The sequence below is a fragment of the Rhea pennata genome, chromosome 17, assembly GCF_028389875.1.
Source record: "Rhea pennata isolate bPtePen1 chromosome 17, bPtePen1.pri, whole genome shotgun sequence".
NCBI classification, from domain to species: domain Eukaryota; kingdom Metazoa; phylum Chordata; class Aves; order Rheiformes; family Rheidae; genus Rhea; species Rhea pennata.
The window spans coordinates 3,274,817-3,296,618 of NC_084679.1; the positions used below are offsets into that span (position 1 = coordinate 3,274,817).

General features: G+C 52.4%; 1 protein-coding gene across 3 annotated transcripts in view; it reads right to left on the minus strand.

Moving 5' to 3' along the window:
- Positions 1-21,802, minus strand: part of SETD1B (SET domain containing 1B, histone lysine methyltransferase) — a 55,217-nt gene that overhangs the window by 16,781 nt on the left and 16,634 nt on the right. For all 3 annotated transcript variants that reach the window (XR_009960173.1, XR_009960174.1, XM_062590151.1), the window contains exons 7-8: positions 6,936-7,703; positions 832-1,002 (exon numbers count right to left, since the gene is read on the minus strand). Coding sequence is in view for 1 of the 3 variants with exons in the window: in XM_062590151.1 (XP_062446135.1) it covers positions 832-1,002; positions 6,936-7,703 (939 nt within the window). In the remaining 2 variants the exon portion in view is untranslated. The remainder of the gene's footprint in view (positions 1-831; positions 1,003-6,935; positions 7,704-21,802) is intronic.

Sequence of the window (21,802 nt, forward strand, 5' to 3'; positions counted from 1 at the left end):
ATTAGCATTTCTAAAAGAGTTTAAAAATAGCAGAAAACAACTTCTTAAGCAAATGGCTACTGTTTTACTTTGCCAGAGTGACTTGCACCCAGAAATCAAAGACTACTTCCCCACAGCTCTTGAATCCTTTATTTGCTTGCAAACAAAATTCCACGGTGAAAGAAATTCTACCCTTTCAATTTGCATCAAAACACTCTCAGCACCAGCATGGTGTATACCATCACCAGGTACTTTGAAGATGACATAGAAAACTCTTGACAAACCCATGTGTCTGAAATGTAGGAAAATAGAAACAGAACCAAATGACAACTATGGCATCTTAAAGAACCCCCAAAGCAAGCTGAGTTCTAAATCAAGACTGCAGAATCTTGTCCTCCCTCCTCCCCCCTTTTTTAAAAAAAAGATCTTTTTTTTATGCTTCCACTTCTTGGCAGGAAGCACAAATGGTTTTTTTTAAAAAATGACTCCTCCTAGGATTGCAAGTCTGATTTTGTGAACTTGCATGGGGCAGAGAACCCTTTAAACCAAACTTCCAGATAAGACTCAGCTGTCAATCTGCAAGACTCTAACGTATACAAGACAGTCAAGCCTCAAAATCCAGAGATTTAGCAATGTTATAGGCCTATTATTAATTGTAAACTCAGCTCCAAATAAGCTTTGTTTAAACACAGTTCTATGCAGAGAAACAGAGAAACAAGAGTGTAAAATATTACTAGCATAACATGTATTTAAAACCACACTGAAACAGTGTCCTAACACAGGCAAATGCCCAACGTCCTCTTGTTGCTCCTGTAGAGAATGCTAGTATTTAAGCGATATCTTCATTTTTACCTTGAAGGATGGCAACCGGATAGCCCCTCGTAACCCAATGCCCAAACCGATTCCTTCATATCCCAGGCCTTCTCCTTTGTTCCAGTTCTCCAAGAGACAAGATGTGATCCGATCCTTTGGCTTCGGCTTCTCCTCCAGTTCTCCTCCAGACTTCACTGGAGTGAGGGACGCCTGCAATTGAGAAAACACGCTTAAAAGAGGAAAAGCCTCCTGAGGAATAACAAACTTTGGAAAAAGCTCAGATAGTTGTGGTTTGTGCAATACTGCTCCTCCACCCAGGCATCAGCTTCTCTGAAGGCAAAAGCATTTTCAGATGCACCACATGACCACGTGCAGTTTAAAAGGGGATGTGCAAAAGTTCTTCTTGGTAACGAGGCCCTTCCATCTCTGAGAAGCTTTCCCCTTTTGCATTTTAAGGAGCCATTTTCCTGCCCAAGGCACTAAAACTGCTGGAAACCAAACCTGCTGGGACTCTAGAACAGTGGCTTGGCACAGGACACCAAGGCATCTTGCACCTGCAGCCATTGCGTTATGAGGTATCAGAGCAGATCATGCTCTTGCTTTCTCCACCGCCTGTTTCAGAACATGCTCTCCATTTCATTCGCCTGTAGCTTGACAAAGGCAAAAGTACTTCCAAGGGAAGGGAATAAGCAGCCCCACAAACCCTATGGCACATTTCAGATGTCCCTAGCACCTTGTGAGGTGACCACAGCGACCACCTTCAAGACAGCCAAGAATTCAACACTCGTGGTAGGAACCAAGGAGGAAAAAGGGAGAGAGAAAAAGGGAAGAAAAGGTGCAGACACGAAACCAGGGTGTGACAGTCCGAGCAAACATATTCTGCTGTCCAGAAACTGCATAGTGCTGGGGAGCAGCTACTGCCCAGGCTCCCTGAGCTCTGGAGGGAACACCCGGAGCTGCGCGCACCGCCGTCCTCATACGCAGCTCCCTCTGGGCTCCCAAACACTGCAGGAACCCTTCTTGCCCGATCAACTACATGAGAAATAGAGCCACACGTGCATCTCCTACAGAGCTACCCAAACATACTTCAGGCAAGTTAGCCCAGAACTGTGATATTTGCCTTCATCTGCCAACCCACACAACTGAAAGCAACTTTAGACCCTCTAGTTAGGGACACTTTTTTTTCTTTTTAATGTAAGGCATAATACAACAGAGTCAAAATCACATATGCCAACGTGTTCACTTAGTGATCGCAATCCAAGTCCACAAAAACTGTCCAAAGACTCCCACTGTGGGTAACAGAGGAAAGGCAAAATACTTGGGCAAAACGGCTGTGGAGTACAAGACGGTAACGAAAGCCACAGCCTCACGCCTGCTCTGAACCCCCTTTCACCCGAGCCGAGGGGCGAAGCAAGAGAAGGAACGGAAACCCGTGCAGGCGGGAGCCGCCGGCCTCCCGGGAGGCAGCACGCGCCACGCAGCCCTCGAGCAGAGGGCATCGGAGGTAACATCTACTCTAATCAGCCAGCGGTGGCACACGGTCTAAAAGTCGGTTCCTTTTACAGACATTAACAGAGCTAATTTGCTGAAGCCGAGAGTAATCACTGAATAGGAAGCATCAGCTCAGCACTCCTGCTAATAAGGAACAAGACTAACGGGAATATCAAGCTGAGAATCCATGGCCAGGGATGGCTGGCTATTCCTGGCAGGCGGCTTAGCGCGTCCTCCTCCAGCACTCACACTCACGCCATCACTCGATTCGGGAGCAGGGAGTTTTCCCCGAGCTCAGACGAACAGGGGCCGTGTGACGCGCTACCTTCCCGAGCAGTAAGCTCCTCCGTAGCGTTCACCCCACGCATTTCCCATCACGCCTGGCCTAGGATATCGCGTTTGCTCTTGCACCTTCCTGCTCTTTGCCTGCTCTTTACCACTAGCAAAAACAGCAGTCAAAAAACAGAGAGAAAAGGAAGAAATTGAGGGCTGGGAGGTGACAGGCATGTTGTCGCCTTGTGTGCTGTGACAGTTATGGGGCTGCCAGAAGCACAGGGCAGATAATACTTACTGCCCTGTTAAAACTTGAACTTTGTAGGGCAGTCAAGGAAAACATGCCGCAGGGCTCCGTGCTGTCGGGCTTGGGGAGGCCAGGGCGCGAGCAGCCCCGCGCGGCCCCAGCCAACGAGCGGCGCACCTACCGCAGGCGCTGGCGTACGGTGGAGCTCGCACGCTGCCACGGGCGAGCCTTGCTCTCTCCTGTGAAATAACAGGCAGGCTGCTGCTGCAGCTGATGGTCCCAGGATAAGAGATATTAAAAGATACTATCTCTCCCCTACAAATCTGCCGCACTTCTTTCCAAAGACAAAAAAAAGATGTTAAACAAGCACATATGTTGCCTTATTTATCCTTCCAAACCTCTGAAAATAATATCAGTTATTTTATTGCTATTAGTAAGGAAGAATCATATGGGCACCTCCAATTAAATCCATTAGGAAGGAGAAAATAAGGATGCAGGGCCTGTTTTGGGGGGTCGTTTGTGTGCATTCCCAACCCAGAGCCTGGAGGTGCGCGATTACAGGGAACCAACCTCCAGCTGCAGCGGCACCAAGGGGCCAGACAGCTCATCCTCGCGCCTTCGGAAGGGCACCAGCAAAGGGACGGTTCAGCTAAAGTCACACACTCATATTTCGTTTTCCTTTGCAGCCACTTGCAGTTTCTGTTATTAAGGCTTCCTTTGCATTGCTTTGCTGGAATAAACCAGCTGCTTTCATTACAAACACAAGGAGAAACTGGCAAATAGCAGGTATTCAGCTTTCTCCAAGGCATTAAACGCACGTACATCAGCACAGCGGACTAAGCCACTCCTGGAGATGTCTGCTACTGAGGGTACCCCTCGGATCCCAGAAGTTGGAGTTTTACACAAAACTGCAGGGGTCAAATTGGAGACCAGTTCTGCTGTCTACTCCGAGAGGTCGCCACTGGCACGTGTTATTCTGTCCCTCCTGGGCAAAAGCAGACAACTTAGGACAGTGAGCAGAAGCCCGGTCCTGCCACAGCACCGTGCAGCAGCCCGCCCTAGCAGGAAGGAGGGCCTGAGACCAGCGCACGGTCCAGCCCAGGCTTCCCGAGACGGTGCCAGGAGCAGCAATGGTTCTGGCATTTGTTCCTGGCCAGAAAGCACAAATGTTTTCCCATGCAGCAATTTTTTATTTTCAATTAGGCTGCTCACCTCCAATATAACCTGTAGCACGGACTGTGGCAACGGGCTGGGAAGCAGTCAGCCTCCCTTACCAAAGCGGGCTGCGAATTCCAGCGGAGGGAGGAACGTGCTAAATCCAACCACAGCACCGCGTATAAAAAGCCGAGCAGCCACTGAAGACCTGCCTCAACTTGCTTCTGCTTCTTCACTACGCCGTCTGGTTTAAAACCGTTTCTTGGGTGCTGAGGCGGCTGCTTTTGCAGCGACTTGCTGCCTGCGTTTCCCTCGCTGCCCTGGAAGCGGGGGGCCTCCGTTTCTGTCGGCACACGTTCGCTGGGAGAAGGCGCAAGCCTCGAGCGTTAGTCAGGAGAGGGACTCGGTTTCTCACTGCATGTCACGCCAGGCAGCTCCAGACCAGAGCAGATTACACTGTGTCATAAAACAGCTGCTCAGGAGCAACATTACCCATGTCTCTGGAAAGCCAGGGAGCTCTCCCAGGCACGAGAGTTAACACGCGACTGGCTTACAACAGCATGTGGTGAAGATACCAGCTCTGAAAACTGCTATCTGAAACAGAAAACGTATCCGTGGCTTGTTTTTTAAAACAACTCAGTGCAGCAGTCATTTTGAGGTCTGCACTAACCTTTCTATAATGCTAGCTTTTCTTTGTAGAGACAAATTCATCCTGTGTTAGAGCCCGGAGCTGTTCACTGGCTAAGGTCCACTTTAAATTGGCTGAGAAGTGACAAGACAGCTCACGCAAAGCTATTCCCTAACCCGTGCCTGGAAGCCCTCGCGGACCGGCCAGCGCACAGCCTGTGCGCTCGCCGCTGCCGCGCACACGCACGGCGCAGGCGGGAGGAGGGCGGAAGCACGGAAGCAGCCCCGGAGCTCGGCCCGCGAAGTGGCGAGGCGCGCAATTTCAGCGCGGGGCTTCAAACACCCCCTCAACACCTGACTTTGGCTTCTCAAAGCCAAAGTTCCACTTCCCCTTCGGCCTCAGCAGCCCTTGCGTGTCGGCTTCGTGAGCCACGGTCACTTCCTACCGCAACCCCCTTGCCAGAGCAAGCCAGCAGTGCCCCTCATCACCTAAAGCTATCGAACACTTCGAATTTCAGAAGTTGCTGCACTAAGGGAGGAAAGGAGATGAGGGGCGGGGGATAATTGTGGGCTTTTAGGATCTAAGGACAGCAGCCCTCCCGAACTCTTGGACGCTTTCCCAAACGGAGCGCAGCGGGGAGGATTCTCCCAGGCGTAAGCGCTTTAAGCATGCTCTCCTAGCTCTGCCTTGCGGAGCAGCTATCCCTGCCTCACGACTCCTGCTCGCTGGCGTTCAGCTTTAACGAGAGCGCACAGGCAGCCCCACCGGCACGGAAAGCGTGCAAATACAGCACCAGCTCCGCGAGGAGGAAACTCAGCCGGTCACTCAGTCCTCGATGCTGCCCGGGGGCAGGATCAGCTGCAGCCCTGCCGCTCCTCAGAGACGCCTCTTTAACGACATTAGAGGCCTCTGAAACAGGCTGAACAGCAGCTCGTTCGCAGATTTTCCCTGGAGAGGGTTTGCTCATTCCCCATCCTGGATCCTGCCCAAGCATGGCCAGGTGCATCCTGCTCCCCGCCAGGGCAGCCTGCTGCCGCGACGGCCGGGACCCACGCGCAGGGCCATACCACCGCGTGCCCCGCAGCCGGAGACGAGCGGAGCAGACACGTAGATCAGCTCCAGCGACGGGGCACGGAGAGCAAATGTGCTCTGCAAGACCCTTGCGACGAGCGAGCACCCGGGAAGCGAGCAACCAAGGTGCGAGACGTGCTCAGTCCCTGGCAGAAAAAGGGACTGCCCCGAGGAGGGCTCCAAAGCTGGGGGGCATGACGAGGAAATCCACCCCAAAACGGAGGGACTACATTGAGAACAAAGTGCTTCTTCCACACTTAAACCAGCGCCATGGGGTAACAGTAAAGCGAAGGAGGTCCTGGGACCATTAGGACAGCACCAGTAACTGCTGAGCGAGGAGCTACAGCTCCAAGCACACACTCAGAGGCTGCTCCGCGCAGGGCACCTCTGTTGCACACACTGTACACAACAGTTCAATGAGACAGTCCCAGTAAACTGGTAAATCAGGTCATCTCCGTGTTAACGTAGTTTAATCTTTTAATTCACTAGAATCACTACCATAGCTCCTCGTACCCAGCTCAGCTGACAGGACTGTGGGGGCCTCTCTTTGCTGAATAGGAAGAAGCAAATCAAATTCCCAGGCCGTGTCTGCTCTGGCGGTAACAGCCGCGGGAAGTGCCTGGATACGCAAGGCCACACAAAATACACCAGAGAAATAGGCCGGGTTTCATACACAGGTGCTAACCTGTCTCGAAGTGGGTGCCTGCAGCGACAGTATTCGGCATGTACTTACGGCCTGCGGGCTGCTGCTTCCAGCACACTCCTGCCACCGCTCTCCGGCACGGAGACCAGCCCCAGGCGAGAAACTCCTGCCAAACGCAGCCGGAACCTGCCAGCTCCGACTGGGCTGACTTGGGAGTCCCTGCAGCCTGCTCCCGGAGCAGGGCTCTGGGGAAGTGGTGAGGCCGGGGGAAGGCTTACAAAAGGACAGCTTTTCCTAAGAGATAATAAATACCACCGATTTACTCAGGTAGAGTCCACTTACATAGGCCTGGTGCCTCCCACTATGGCCTGTTACACCTGTCGCGAGTCAAAAAGAGTTTTCCAACCAACACCTGTGGGTCAACGACATATGTGCCTCCCAGGTAATTTTAGCAGCCTCAAGCAATGAGGTTCCTCATAGCAAAGCTATTCTATGGCTTTATTTTTTGCTTCTATTTTAATTACTCTAACACTGGAGGAGAGGGCTTAATTCAGTTTTAGAGCCCTGCTTACCCATGCCCTGGCCACAGTCAGTTCTCCCCTGCACCCAGAGGCACCGAGTAAACGAAAGCCTACCTTTGCCAGACGTTCCTTCTTGTCCCACCAGTCATCAAACGCCCGAAACGCTACCACTTCAACCATCTTCCGGTTCAGGTCCCTTTTCATGATTGCCTTTAGTTCCTTCACTATGACCAGGAGGACTCCATCCACAGTAGCTTTGTGGGGATCCTCCTTCTTCGGCTCATAACCCGGCGGTGGAACCGAGGGGTCAAACTTGGGCAGCGGTGGCCACTGCTGTCCACGACCAAGCGCTGCTCCCATTGAGAAGGGGCGGTAGGGTGGAAGATTCAAAAACTGCATCCGGCCCCCCATGAAAGGCGGATACTGGTACGTGTTTTGTCCCTGCATCATGCGACTCAGCATCTGAGTTTGCATCTGGAAGGACATCGGCATGCCACCCCACTGGTTACCCAGGACACTTATCATATCCACTTGCATGACGGGGAACATGCCGGGGTGGAACGGAGGAAGTGGAGGCAAGATGTGAGGCGGAGGGACCCCGGGGGGTGCAGGTAGAGGAGGTGGAGGGACGGTGACGGCGGGGTGCGTGGGCGGGGGTGGTGGAGGCAGCGGCGGAGGCATCGGGAAGCCTGGCTGTGGAGGTGGCGGAGGCGGCAGGGGGGGAAATCCTGGCGGGGGCATGGGGATCGACGGAGCCATCACAGCCGTGTTGCTGACGGAGGAGTTCACCACAATGGTTTTGGCACATTCTGCACTGGTGATGGGCGCAGGATTCGTCTCGTCGTCAGAGATTTCCATGTCCTCCCCTGAAGAATGCTGACCCTGGGACAAAAGAAAGAGGGAAAGGTGAGGAGCACATTCCTTTTACATTAAATACCATTACGCTGGCTGCTTCAAACAAAAGCTAAGTTTAACACACATTTTAATTGGGAGCGGAGAAAAGCAAGTGATGCTCTGAAAAGACAGGGCCCATGGAGCAGCTGGTGCCTATTGAAGCTGTTCTGTGCCACGTTAGACCTCAGGAAGCAGCGAGGTAAAGGCTTTCTAAAAGAGCATCAGTACCAGCTGAACAAAACCCTCTGCTGCTACGGAATATAAGACACTGCTGCCAGGCTCAGAGAAATACACCCAATCCAAACGTCTCTCACTGCATACATACTGTCTCTTATTTACATCTAATACTGACAGGTGCATTACACCATGGCATTTTATTCTTTAATTTCACCATGCACAAAGAAAGAATTCTCGTCTTTTTAAAATTATAATCCCTGGCTCATTTGCTGTCAACATTTAACCTCTATTTGTGGGATTCACAACAATGGTTGCCACTACTAAGACTCATCTCATCCAGGCCAAAGCAATTCACACTAGAAAAAAAAGAACTCTGAATCTGCTTAAATTGCCTTTATTTTTCACAGGTTTTCCCTCTCATAAATGCTGGGATTCAAAGACACAGCACATGCCACACTCCTAAGCAAAACGAGTACTTCACTAGCCATGAAAAATGCAACTATAGGGTTATACAAAATGCAAAACAGACGTCCTACCTCCAGCATCAAAGAGATGGAAACTGGATTAAAACAGAAGGTGCCTGCTTGCTCAGAAGTCTCAAAGCTGCCTGATTAGGTTTAGCACAACGCGATGGCTTTATCAGCCAGCTCCATCCCCGATATACACCGAGTTGCCACAGCTGCACCTCTACTGCATGGGCACGTCAGGTCTGAAGACCTCCCCAGCACAAAGAAAGCTCGTGTATGGCTGTCACATCCCTCAGGCGTTGTTAGAAGAAAACTTCCTTTTTCTAGCTAAAGATGGCAAAACCCACCAGCCCTGTGACAGAGCGGACCGGCCCCCTGGGTGTTTGCAGGACTGAGAAGCAGAAGCACTCGTCACAGCCCCTCTCCCGGGCACGCGACGAGCGCGGCTCGCCTGCGTCCTTCAAAGGACTTACAGGGGGCTTCCTTCCTCGCAACAGCCTTGCGCCAGAAAAGCTGGGCAAACAGCCTGCACGCTGCCACCAGCGGATCGAAATGCAGAGCATCTTGCCTCCACCGACGCACGGGGGGCAGAGGACAGCAGCGGGGGCCCCACTTCCACCGGAGCGCTCCTGCGCGCTCTGCGTGCCGCCATCCCTAGCCCAGCCGAGGAAATCCAAGTGGTCTTTTTAAGTGCCTGGTGGTGTCTCAATCCTGGCAATGTTTTTGGAACCTGCTGGCTGATTTTAACCAAATTTCACTGAAGAGCTCAAAGATGTTTAGTTTTTCCATGTTTTGGGCCAGGAGATGCCTCTTCTACCTGCCTTCCTACTAGTCTTCCTGATCTGAAAGAAACAGGCAATAGAGTTCAGTCTTTACCAGCCACTGGAGAACCCGCACAGGCAAAGCAGGTTTGGCTGGCAGTTCTCTTCCTGAAGCTGCTGCAATTTGATTTTTAACGTGGGAATTTCGCAGAGGGTAAGGGAGTGAAGCAGGAGCAGCCGAGCTGATGGCAACGCTGTGAACTGCAGCTGTACGAACTGAGCAACCACAACTAGCCAAGCCAAACCAAATGCTTCACATTTTAGCAAAGGTCATCTCTGCTACAGCAGCTGCCACCAGAGAGCAGGCTGAGCACAACGTCGGCAACAGCGGCTCCGCAAACCCTCCGGGCCTGGCACCTCCCTCGTCCAGGCTTCCCTGCCTTCCCCTGCTGCAGCGCGAGCCGGTGCCATCTCAACCACCTCCAAAAGCCGCTCGCGATCTCCGTGGCCTGAAGACGCCCAAATCGCCCGGCGCAGCACGGGGAACCACAGCTCCGCGCTGCGGAGCGGCAGAACGCGCAGGCCCGCGTGGGCCAGCGCTGCCCGGAGCGCCGCTCTGCCCCGCCGCAACCAAGGGCGGCGGAGAGGCTCTGCCCGGGCTGGCGAGGTGCTTCGCTGCAGCCCTGCGTGCAGGCCGGCGCTCTCAGGACCGCTTTATAAACCCTGAAATGAACAGCTGAAAAAGGAGAAGTACAAATAATAACCCACTGAACTTGAGTCTTTTCAGAGCTGCATTTTATCCTTCCCTCCACGAGCTCTCCACCACATGCTACCTGGCGTTTCCGACGGGTCTCGGACCCTGCGTCCTCCCCCCAGCCGCAGCACGCACCAAGGGTGCCGGGGAAGGAAGGGCAGCTCCAGTGCGAGCGGCAAAGGAGGAGCAAACCGGGAGACTGGGGCAGGTGTAAAGAAGTTTCCTGCAAAACAGACCCCGTTCTCAGCAGATGAACACAAAACCCCCCGGTGAAAGCACTCGCTCCGATCACAAGAGCTGGACGCTGCTCAGCGTTGGCGCTGGACAGGAAGCCAGGAGCATTTGAGGCCACTGATCACAGACACAACTGGCTTCGTGTTCTGCATGCACGTCATCCTGACGAGGCCTGGAGGAGAGGCACCCCGTGAAGCCTCGGGGGGCACCTGCACCAGGAGCAACGGGGGACTCTTGTGTCCTCAGCCAGACACCCCTCTGAACCCGGGGCCCTCCTGCAGGATCCCATGGCTCGCCCAGGACTAGGCCATCACTGAGGCCTGGTCTCTGCTGAGCCTGCGACACCAGCCCCAAGGTCCCTGTCCATGCCAACGTGCCCCCTCGCCGGGGGCACCAGCAGCCTCGAGCAGCCCGGTTCAGCCAGTCTGGCTTTAGGAGACGTGCGTGGGTCTGCCCAGAGCCTGGAGCCCGCTCCATTCGGGCCAGCTCTCAGAGGGTCCCTTTAGTCACAGCCTCAGTACCAGCAATCCTGCCTCATGAATGAGGTTGGTTTCTTCCTCTTCAAGGAAAGGTCAGGTAGGAAAAGCTGTTCCTGAAATCATCGAGAGCTGGCAGGATTAGCCAGACTCCATGTTCTAGTGCCCAGTAGCTTTCCTCAATCGTATGTGCATTTATTCTTACTGAAAGGAGAACTGCTAAAGCAACACCTAGCATTTTTGGAAGATGATCTTTTAAATGCTTCCGGTGCCCAGCAGGGTCTGCAGGAAGCAACAACAGAAGCCCCAGATCCGAGATCATTGGGGTTGACACCTCACCTGCCCTTGCACACCAAACGCAACCTGTGCTCCAAGTTGATCCTGAGCAAGGTGGAAAGGGAGAGACAAAGAGTTTAAGCTGTAGGGAGAAAAAGGTGGAAAAGGCAGAAGAAAAAAAGAATACACAAGGTTAGGAAAGAGGTCACACCAAAAGAACATCTAGAAGGAGACATCTTTAAATATTCATCCCTTTTAAACTTTCTTTAAAGAGGATGAGCCACTACAGAAAAGTTGTATCCAAGGGGGAGAAACACAGGCACCAACTGAGTGAGAGAGATCAAGCTGCAAAAGCAAAAATCAAGGGGAGACATAGAAATACCTTTTGTTATACCAATTCCTTTTCATTCACCTTTCTGAATTGACTGTGCTTGCTAGCAAGTATGTCTCAGGTTAAAGCCAAAAAGTAGCTATACTACCTTCCCAAAGAGGCTGCCTTTTTGCCGGCCTTCCTCTTGTTTTTACAAAACAAAACAAAATAACAAATAATAAAGAGCGAGCTGATACCCAGCATACACAGCACAGCGAGGATGTCATTTCCATCAGCGTCACAACCCTGTGTCAGCCGGCCCTGGAGTTCACCTGCGCACTTGCGAGGGCAGCCGGTACAAAGCCTTTGGAAAGCCTCCCTTCAGCCCACTGAGAGAAAAGCCGTTTGCAACTAAATTAATTTGCGCTGCCATCCTCACTTTGCACTAATTTAATTAAGAGTTAGCAAAACAGGTATTTAATTATGTGCACGACACGCTTTCCAAAGGTGTTTCAACGATTTGTTGGGAGAGACTCACGTCAGCATAGCTACTTATAAACGGCCTCAGTCGCCGTTCATCCAAACCGCTGACTGCCGTATCTCACACTCGTGTGTTTTATCTTAGCACGGGCAGAGCCTCCGGAGTTAACCGGGGGGAACGTCCCGAGATCTCATTCCCAATCAGCCGGGACAGCGAGGGCGCAGAAAGCTGCTGCAAGCAGAGTGCTGCTCTTACCTCGGAGCAATACGCAGCATTCAGCAACAGCTAGAATACTCTGGCACCAAGTTAGCTATATTTGGGGTGGGCACCCTGTATCACCGAACGTAGCGACTACTCCGCCATACCCTAGCCGAGCCCCGGCGCGCCAAAGCGGCGCAAGGCAGGCCCAAGGGCGTTCAGCGCGACGCAGGCTCCGTCGCGCCGGCGAAGCGAAGCATCCCGCGCTCGCGAGGCGTAGCAAGGCTTCCAGCCCGCTGCAACCGCACGCACAGAAAACACACAGCGAAGGAAAAGGGAGAGCAGGAACCAGTTAACTTTCTCCTGCAGCAACGCGCTTGGGAAATAAACTGTTCTGCTGAGTTTCACTTTGTGGTAAGATCTCAGGAAAAAGAAAAAGCCTGAGCAACTATTTTAAGGATTTTGTAAGTGTCGAGGTGAATGCAAAACATAATCTTCGAATGACGTTATATTTGTCAATTCCAATATTCTTCTGCGAGATATTTAAGTAACAACCTGCCTTCAGCAGCACTCCCTGGTGAATGGCACCACTGGGAGCAAAAACCACTCCTTAACCCCTAAAACTCCGAAGGCTCCACATCTACACACTACCAACCTCGGCTGTTCCAAAAGCGAAGAGGGAGCTTTCCAGCAAAGCTAGAACTAAAATCAGGATTGCTTCTGGGAGAAAAAAAGATATCATAACCCCACAGGCGGCTAAATTGTCACCGCTTGTTTTTGGATTACGGGTCTAAAAAATTTGCAAGTGAGGAAGTCTGATCCATATTTACAAAAACGCAGGGAAAGAAAAACCCTCCCCTGGGGAGGGAAGAGAGGCAGAGAGAAGCCAACGGAGTGACCGAGGTCGCCCAGCAAGTCGCCAACGGGGGCAAGCCCAGGCTCCAGCCCCTGCGGCTCCTCCGGCCAGCGCTGCCTCCTCCGCCGCGCTGGCGCTGCGCCCGGGCTGCCCGCGCTTCGCCTTCGCCGCGCGGAAGGGCCCCGGCTCCGCACGCTGCGAGCTGCGGGTGACAGCACAACCCTCCTCGACTGCCCCTGCAGGGAACGCTCTCGAGAAACAGACGTTTCCAACCTGCCACTCGCGTTTCTCGCGCTTGCGTCTCTCGCAGCAGCGCCCAGGGAAGCCTGAGGACGCGGGGCGGCTGCCCGCCACGATTTCCGTGAGAAGCTCCTTTAAAACGAGAACTACAAATCTATTCAAGTTCAGCCCGGAGAACACCACCAGTCATGCTGCTATCAGTGAAATACGTTTTGCTGTCCCAAATCTACAACCTGGAGCACCAGGACTGCCTGGGAGCATTGCTCCGTTCATTCAGCTGCGGAGGAGCTTGCTGGCGCCCCAATTTCAGGGCAGAGCGAAGGGCAGCGGTGCCCCCGAGCCGCCTCCGCGCTGGCTCAGCCCGGTGCCGCGGCAGGGCGGCCGCGCCAGGCCACCCCAGCTCGCGGCACCGCGCACGGACGCGACCGACTCGGAGCCGTGTTTATAATAAATATTTGTACTTTGCTAAGCGTGCTGCCACTCGCGCCTGCGGCAGCTCCCACAGTGTGGTCGCTGCCTCCTCTCCGGGCACTCGGGTGGCTTAGTCACGTCTTTCCTGAGCTGCCAGCAGCGCGCTTACCGTCACCAGAGCTTGTCATCACCAGCTCTTTGGGACCAGGATAGTTTTCAGGTGCATTTGCACTACCATAATGCCAAGTTATGTCTTATGACAACAGACTGACCAAGGCAACGGACTCACTTCCTTGTCCCGTTTAAAAGACACCAAGACGACAAGCTGCCAATGGAGCAAGGATTTCGTGGAGGAGGCAGGAAATCACCTGGGTGTTCTGATTTCTTTATTGCTGCCTGCAAAAGTATCTTTCCCTACCTGAAAAAGAGAATTCAAGCTCTAAGTGATGACAATATCCTACCTGACAAATAGACCGCCTTGGCTCAGCTTGTGTTTTGGTCTGGTGCTTATCTGCAGCACTTCTTTGGCACAGAGCGTCCTCCCCACACCTACAGGGCTGTGCAACGGGTGAAGCAAGGGACAGCAATAATCAAGGGCTCACAGTAAACAAACAGCATCTTCCTGGATGAGAGGGAGGGGAAAAATACAACTCCCTTCTCTTCCTTCTGATGCCCAGAGGTAACTCAGCTGATACCTCACACCCCAAGAGGACAGATGGAAGATTCTCCAGAAGTGCAGGCCGGTCCCTGGGCACGGGCAGCAGGGGCAAAGCAAGGCCACGACGGTGCTCGTTTGTGCCTCGTGATGTGCCGGTCCCAGGGGCCGCACCGTAATTAGAGCCTCCCGCACAAGGGAGACGCCGTGAGAAGGGGCTGGAAGCCACGAGGCTCTCCCGGCCTCTCGGCACCCAGTGGGCAGGCACGTGCCCGTGCAGCACCGCGCTGCCAGCCTCCACCAGGCCCACAGGCGCTCGCTAGCTCGAGCACCCGAGATGGCTCTCGACGCTTGGTGGCACCTCCTCATACCCCAGAGACAACCCTCTGCCTCCTCCGGCAGCACAGCGAAATAGCACCGTGGGCTCCCCCAGAGAGGGATGGAGTAGTAGCTGAAATCCATACTTCCTCAAGCCCAGCCCCAGGACAACCGATAGGACACAGGGCACGCAACAGCAGTCCACAGAGAAATGAAAAATAGGGGAAAATAAGCGCAACAAGTGAACACGAGAGGTTCAGGATAACTTTTACTTAACTGTAAGCAGAAGCCCCAGCAACTACAGGTACAGATTTTTCTTTCCAAAAGTTGAGATGGACCCTGGAGTAAGAAACATCCCCTTAGCCAGTCTCTAAGCATCTTCCCGAAGCCAGGACTTTCTTTGGTTTAGCAAAGGATGTAGGGAGGGACAAGTCTGCGTGAAGCAAAGAGGATCGAGATGGGAAGTAAGCCCAGCACAATTAGTGGTCTGAGGTAATTAGGTCTTCACTGATCTAAAACCAGGGACACTTGAGAACTGCAGTCCCAAAGGCAGAAGACGCAACCAGCGTTCAGCCCTTTCAGATTGACAAGACAGCACCATGCTTCAGTTTTCAGCAGCACTTTCAAGAGGCACGAGCTTCCCTGCGTGGCAATTCCCGGAGCCACTAATTAACCCCGTAGGAAAATGACTGCCAGATTTGCCTTAACAGGAAGCATGAAGAATTGAGATGAACTGGTAAAGGGGGCAGCAACTTGCCAAGGGGCTTGCTCTACAAGAGCTCCAGAGAAAGCGATGGTTTCAGTCACGGGCATCCTCCTTCGGAAGGGGAAAGCAAGCGCTGAATGGCAGGCTTTGCAGTACATGATGTGGTGATGCTGCTCCAGCGGGCAAGAATGCCAAAGAAGGGATATCTGGAGGAGCCAAATACTTCCCCTGGGTTTCCAGCATATACCAGAGTCTCCTGAGCATCCACAGGGACAGCTCTAAGAAAAGTAAGAGAGGACAAACACCCTCCTTCGGGCTCCACGCTCATTAACGTTGGGGCTGCAATCTCCGGACCTCGCGAGCACAGATGTGAGCAGTCAAACGTGACCATCCAACCAGCCAGACCACAGAAGACAGCGACTGTAGGAGATGGGGCTCAACCAGCGCCCAGCACAGAACCAGCCCGGAGGCAGGCGGCAGGAACAGAGCCTGCCCGGCCACCTGCCCTTCGGCTGTATGGGAACAAATCTGAGCCAGCAGAGCACACGTGTGCCAAGCCAGGGGCTGCACCCAGCAGCCACAGTGCTGCCATCACGTACCAAATGCCCTAAAATTGGATTTACCATTGCATGGAACCATTAAGTCTTAAGTAGTGGGTTAAAAAAATGAAAAAGAGGTTTCTTCATGGGGAGAAGAAGTAGGGAAGAGGAAGGAGGGAAGGAGAGATGGGTGTTAACACTGGGGAGCCATGTAACAGGACTGTCCATAGCAATGGTTGTTCTGGTTTCCCTATTTCAGCTGGGGGGAGGGATAGCTGAAGAGCTATTTCCAACCTAACTTCAAAGGCTTTAGTGGGCTGGGAAGCTAAGTCATGCATAAAAGGATGGGAGAGTGGCAAGAAAACACCCCCTGCGGATAAATTACTCAGGGAACATTCTCTGCTTCTTCCGATGATTTTTATAAAGTCAGCCTGTCTTTACCCCAGGTAAAGCCCTTTTCAGACACCGGGTTCTGGGAGTGATTCAGAGTCCTGGGAACAAACGAGACAAATTCAACAGACAGAGGAACTAAACAGTCTCTCTAAAAAAAGAAAGAAGAAAGCAAGCAGGCAACAGGCTTCGTTTTGTCATCTTTTGCCATCTCAGCTATTATGAACAGATTTGATTCTAAGGCTTGTCCGCACACAAAAGATCTGGAGTTTGAGACAGCATCTCTAAAGAAGCAAGAAAAAAAACCAAGAAATTTGGGAGAAGTTGCACAAGACATGGAGAACTCTGTCTCCAAGCGCTTTGAAAAGGCTCTGCCCCGTGTTCTGCACAGCAGCGCACAGAAAGGCACCAACATCTCTAGAAGACGGAAGGTATTTTACAGTCAGCGATAAAGAAGGAAACTGGCTACATCAGATCAGAATCCACCTACAAGAAAGAAAACGGGTGCAGTAACTCTGAGTTTGTAGAGTACACAGACACCTGACAGATTAGTGCCAGGCAGGAGCTCAGATGCCATCCCCTGAGCTTACTCTCATACTTAAACCTTAGGGCAAAGGGAGCGGTGAATTCAGATTTTGCTACCAACGAAGTGATAAGAAAGCAGATAAACTTGAAAAACAGTCTAGTTTCCCAGCTGATAACAGCCTATTGAAGAATAGGTTGTACACCTACTGTATTTAAACAAGTTCTAATCAGCAGATCTAGGCTAATTTGATATTTTTGCCCCTTTTATGCACTGCTACTATACCCCAGAGTATCTGAAATCATGTGGCCATTACTGTTACGGCAGCACTTTCAGTGCCCCGTTTGGTACTCTGCATTTCCAGTTTCAGAAGCAACAGCAGTTTAATTTATAAGACCTCTGTGCTCATAACACAGCCTGCACGATGGGGAGCTTCCTCAGCAGCAAGATCAGAAACCAAGGAATTGGGAAGGTCTTGAAGGACAACTGGCACATGAAAAAACTGAGAGCTTTTGTTAATCACCCATCGATACCATCCTTTAACGCTCTTCTGCTTGCAGCAGTCGACTCTCATAGCAAGGTGCAAAGACTATGCTGAAGCTGCTTTCACTCTCCTTCTTGAGAGGGTTCAAATGACGAGCCTGGCTCCTCTCTCCCCACTCCCAGGGCTGGAGCCACTCTTGGTTCGAATTTCTAGGGTACAGCCCTGGTTTGTTCATGTGGCTGGAAAATAAAGAGGCCCAAATGTTTCTGCCCCTGCGAGAAAACCCTGGAGCCTGTGAGCCACAGCTGATGTGGGTAGCCCAAAACAGCTCTCTCCAAACAAGTTCAGCTTTTATTCTCCCAAAGGTGTGGAGCGAGCAGGTTGCACATCAACTGAGGCATGTAATATACTTATTAAAACATTAAATATCTTCCTCATTCTAATACAAAGCCTAAAGCAATATACAGCCAAAAACACCTTCAAGTTCTGCCTCCAAAACCTGCTCAGAGAGAGAAAGCTGTCACAGCCGGCAGCTTTTTCCCCATACCACTGCTCTCGGGTGAGGGAAATGTGACCCTCGTGGCTGGCAGCTGCGGACTGATGCAATAATGAAAATAATCTGTGCGCAGGACACAGACTTTTCTTGGACTTCTAGAAGATATCAAACTTCTTCAATTAAACCACCCTCACTGTACGCAAAATAAATTGTGCAACCACCACTGTTGTAAACTGCCAGAATGGAAATACCCCACCGCTGGGAGGCGTTTCCATTTGCTCAGGCATAAAACATTCAAAAAAAAAAAAAAAAAAAAAGACACAGAGCCAAACTATGCTGCTTGCTTTCCCCACTTGTCCTCTAATTATCAAGCAGGAGGTTGAAAACAAACAAATGCAAGGAAACACTGTCCGTTCTTCCCATTTATTCCAGAAATAAATTCCAGAATTCAATTGGGCACCTTGCAGGATATTGCAAAAGCTCAGAGGTATAGATGGGTTTATAACGGTTTAGACACGTTAGTGGAGGGCAGCTCCACAAGCATTACAGAACGCCACGGCCCAGCAGCCGCTCTGCAGTCAAGTCCTGCTGCGCGGGTTCAGAGGAGCCGGAGAGCCCCTGGGGAACCGCCGAACACCTGCCCCACCGCTGCCGGGGCTGTTGCATGGCGTTCAAGGCAGCACCATGAGATAGGCTCACATCATACAGAAGTTTTTTGGTAATCTAGAAGAAACAACCCCCTAACAGGAGCCAAAGAAAGGCAAAGATAGGCCTTCTCCTTGCTCACGTGCGAGTTGGTCCAAAGCCTCTTTCTGTTTTCTCCTGCACCAAAATCACGAGGAGGTTTCACCACCGACGCTCACCCGCGAGGAAAGGCCAGGTGCGCGCAGGCAGCGCCGGGTCCCAGCACAGACAACGCCAGGCAAGCGCACGCTGCTCCGGGCCAGGCTCACCTCCTCCCCACCTTCTGGCTCTGACTCTCAGGCTGGTGACACTTTCCAGCTTACTTAATACTTAAAGAGCTTTGCTAAAATGATTCAAATGCCTGGAGAGCCCTGCAGAAGCACATGACGGTACAGCAGCAACGTGTCCATCCACCCTGCCCAATGCCAGGCTGACGCAGCGCAACCCTCGTCTCACCCGTACAGAAACTTCCCTTCAAACAACGTTGGCGTTCTCTTCCACGTATGTTTTCAATGCACAGATAGAGACCACTTTCCAAATCACATGGCTTTTATTTACTTATTTTTAAATAGCTTTCCCATTACATCAGTTCATTAGTCTGAAGCTACAGATGAACTCCTGAATCAGAGAACCGCAGAATGGTTGAGGTTGGAAGGGATCGCTGGAGATTACCTAGTCCAACCGCCCTGCTCAAGCAGGGTCACCTCGAGTGTGTTAGACAGGGCTGCATCCAAGCAGGGTTTGAATATCTCTAGAGAAAGAGACTCCACAACCTCTCTGGACAGAAAAGGCAGGTAACTCATTTAAAGAGCTAAGCAAAACCGTTGTGAGAAAGGCCACGAGAGTAACTGAACACGGCTCATGTGTTCCTGTCCCCCGCTCTTTGCTTCAGCTGAAAGGTGCAACCACCTCTTTTGAGCAGTTGTGCAGCTTTCCCTTCAAGAACAGCCGCTTCGTGGTTTTCGAGTAACATCTTTTTGCTTAGGACAGTTTATCGCCAGCTCCTTTCGAAGCACCAGAACGGCACAGTAGCAGCAGGACTGCCCAGCACTCCTCAACAACACGTACTGTAATCAACAGGCCCCATTTACCAGGGACAATATTACACTTAAACACTGTCACACTCTACAATAGTGTTGATGCCACAACTTTAAAAACTTATGAATTAAAAGGGCAGAAACACAACATACAAAACTGGGTCATAACAACGGTGCAGCTTAGGTAAACTGAGGTGTAACAAGGATGAATCTAGCCCAATATCCATTTAAATAAAATCTTGTCCTAGCAAAATCTCTATCCCAATTCACAAGTCCAGAGACTATTAAAAACTGCTCTTTTGGATGCCGTGGGTTTGTTTTCTTACACGGCATCGTACTGATGCTCATATTTTCCTCAGTTGGACACCGAAAGCAGATCTCTGCAAACCCTTGCAGAGCTGAGGCAGAGGCCCACGTGGAGCCGGCACCTACTGCGCAGTGGACGACCCTAAAAACCCAGGGCAAGCGCCCCCGTAAGAGCTCCCTTCTCTCCCCCCTCCACAGCAATACGCGGCCCGCTGAGCCAGGCTGCGGAGGTTCCCGGGGTCCCCACGAGGGCCCGGGACCGGAGCAGCCGTGCCAAAACAGACTTTCCCACGGCAGCTCTGCGCCGCTGCCCTCCTTTTGCAGGGCGTCCCAGAGCAGGGCCAAGACAGGGTCACGCAGCAAGACTGCCAAAAGCGGAGGAGCGCGAACAAGGAACCGAGCAGCGACCACGGCTTATTTCTGGTTTCCCTGCCGCGGGGCCAGGCACAGAGCTGGGTGCTGGCTGCAATCTCCCAGACTGGCCAAAACACAGCAGTTCCCGGGGGAATTTCAGAGCAACCAGGGGGTTAGGTCCCGTCCTACAGCGAGACTCTGCTAGGGCCAGCGGCCTCCTGCCCCAAAGCCATGCTGTCCTCCCGCCTGCTTGTCACTGACCCGGATCTGCCCTGGGTTTGCAAAACTGTCTGCTGTCACCATTCTCCTAATATAATGCGGGAGATGTATCCCACCCGACGTTGCACTAACAAGCAAATTCAGAGATTCCCCTGCCAAAAAGCACACTTTTACACACATCTCCGTGGCACGTACCTGACTGGTAAAGTGCCCTGTTTCATGGCCATGAATAAAGTTTTCCGGCTGGGACACACAAACTAGGCACCCGGAATGACAAGCCCGTTTGAAAGAAGTGAAAAAGCCACTTCAGAAATCCCTGCGCGGACTCCAAAGGGAACGCCTTCAGCGCGCGGGACGCCTCGCTCGGACCGCAGCGCAAAGCGGCGCGCTCCCCGCTGCGGAGCGCCGTTTGGTCAGGAAAAGCCTTGATACAAGAAAGTGACTCATTTCCACAGCATCTGTGGAAGCAGCAGACATCCGACTGCTTGACCAGGCCAGCAAAGGGCTGCTTCAAGCCGCTTCCTTCGCATCACCCGACTGGCACCACGCTCACCCCCCTCGCCCTGGGGACCAGCCGCCCATGCGCTCCTCGGGGCAGGGCAGCGGCGGGTGAGGACACCCCCTCGCACGCCTGAACACGCACGCAAGGGAGGAAGGAGGGGAAGGACCAGCAGGGTCGCTGCGGGGACCCCCCGGCTCCTCCTCCTCCTCCACACCATTCCCAGGGCCCTTTCCCTAACTCTCTCCCTGACTTGCTGCCTGATACGGGTAGAGATACTGGGCAAAATGGAGGTGAGCTGGTCAAAGGTGCATGATAAACTACACGTAGTACGCGGTCAGCAACTCCACATCAAGGCACGCTCTGCAGAACGAACGTGTTCAGGGCAGTCGCTAAATCCAAATCCCGCTGACGAGCGCCTACGTCAAAACAGCAGAGTCCCAAAGAGTGGAAATGGGAAGTTTTACTACAGCTGTTTGATCCCTTCTGCAGGGAAGCCTCCAAACCGGGCGAAACGCTGCCAGCTCTCGTTCGCGCAGCAGTTTTGTTTCCTCGGGCTGCCGCCGGCGCGGCGCGGGGCTCGCAGTGCCCTCTACGCGCGGCGCGATTGCCGAGGCCCCGGCCGCGAACAACTTCCTCTGCCGCCCGGTTCCTGCGGCGACGCTCCTGCAACGCCCGCAGGAGCGGGCCTGTTCCAGCGCGCAGGGAAGTCAAAACCCTCCCCTTGCCATCTTGCTGGTTTTTAGTACTTCTTGAGCTCTTCAGGCCTGTCTGCACTGCTGGAAACTTTTGAAAGCAGCCACTGGCTTTAGTTCAGCACTTAGCAGATTAACTAATTTTTTTTTTTAAGTCTATATTTAAAAAAGATATTTTTTCTTATTTCAAAAATCTTGATTTTAGGAGCCGAAAAATTTGAGCAAGAACTTTCTGTAACAGCGAATGGGCATTTCCAAAAGCAAGCACTGCAGTTTCACAATAAAACCCGAACCAGCAGTAATGAGTCTGGGTCAAAGGAGCCCTCGTGGGCAGGTAGGTGACGCACAGCGCTAACGAACCGGCCGGTTTCGCTCTGAGTTTTGCCTTGCCTTCCCTAGGTGCAAACAAGCACCCCAAACTGAAAGCTCAGTTTAACAGAAGGGGGGTGCAAAGTCATGGGACTCCGAACCAGCGCGTATGCAAAGCCTGGTCGGCTGATGAACTGAGTCTATTTAGAGGACTCCAGGAAAGGCAGCAGCC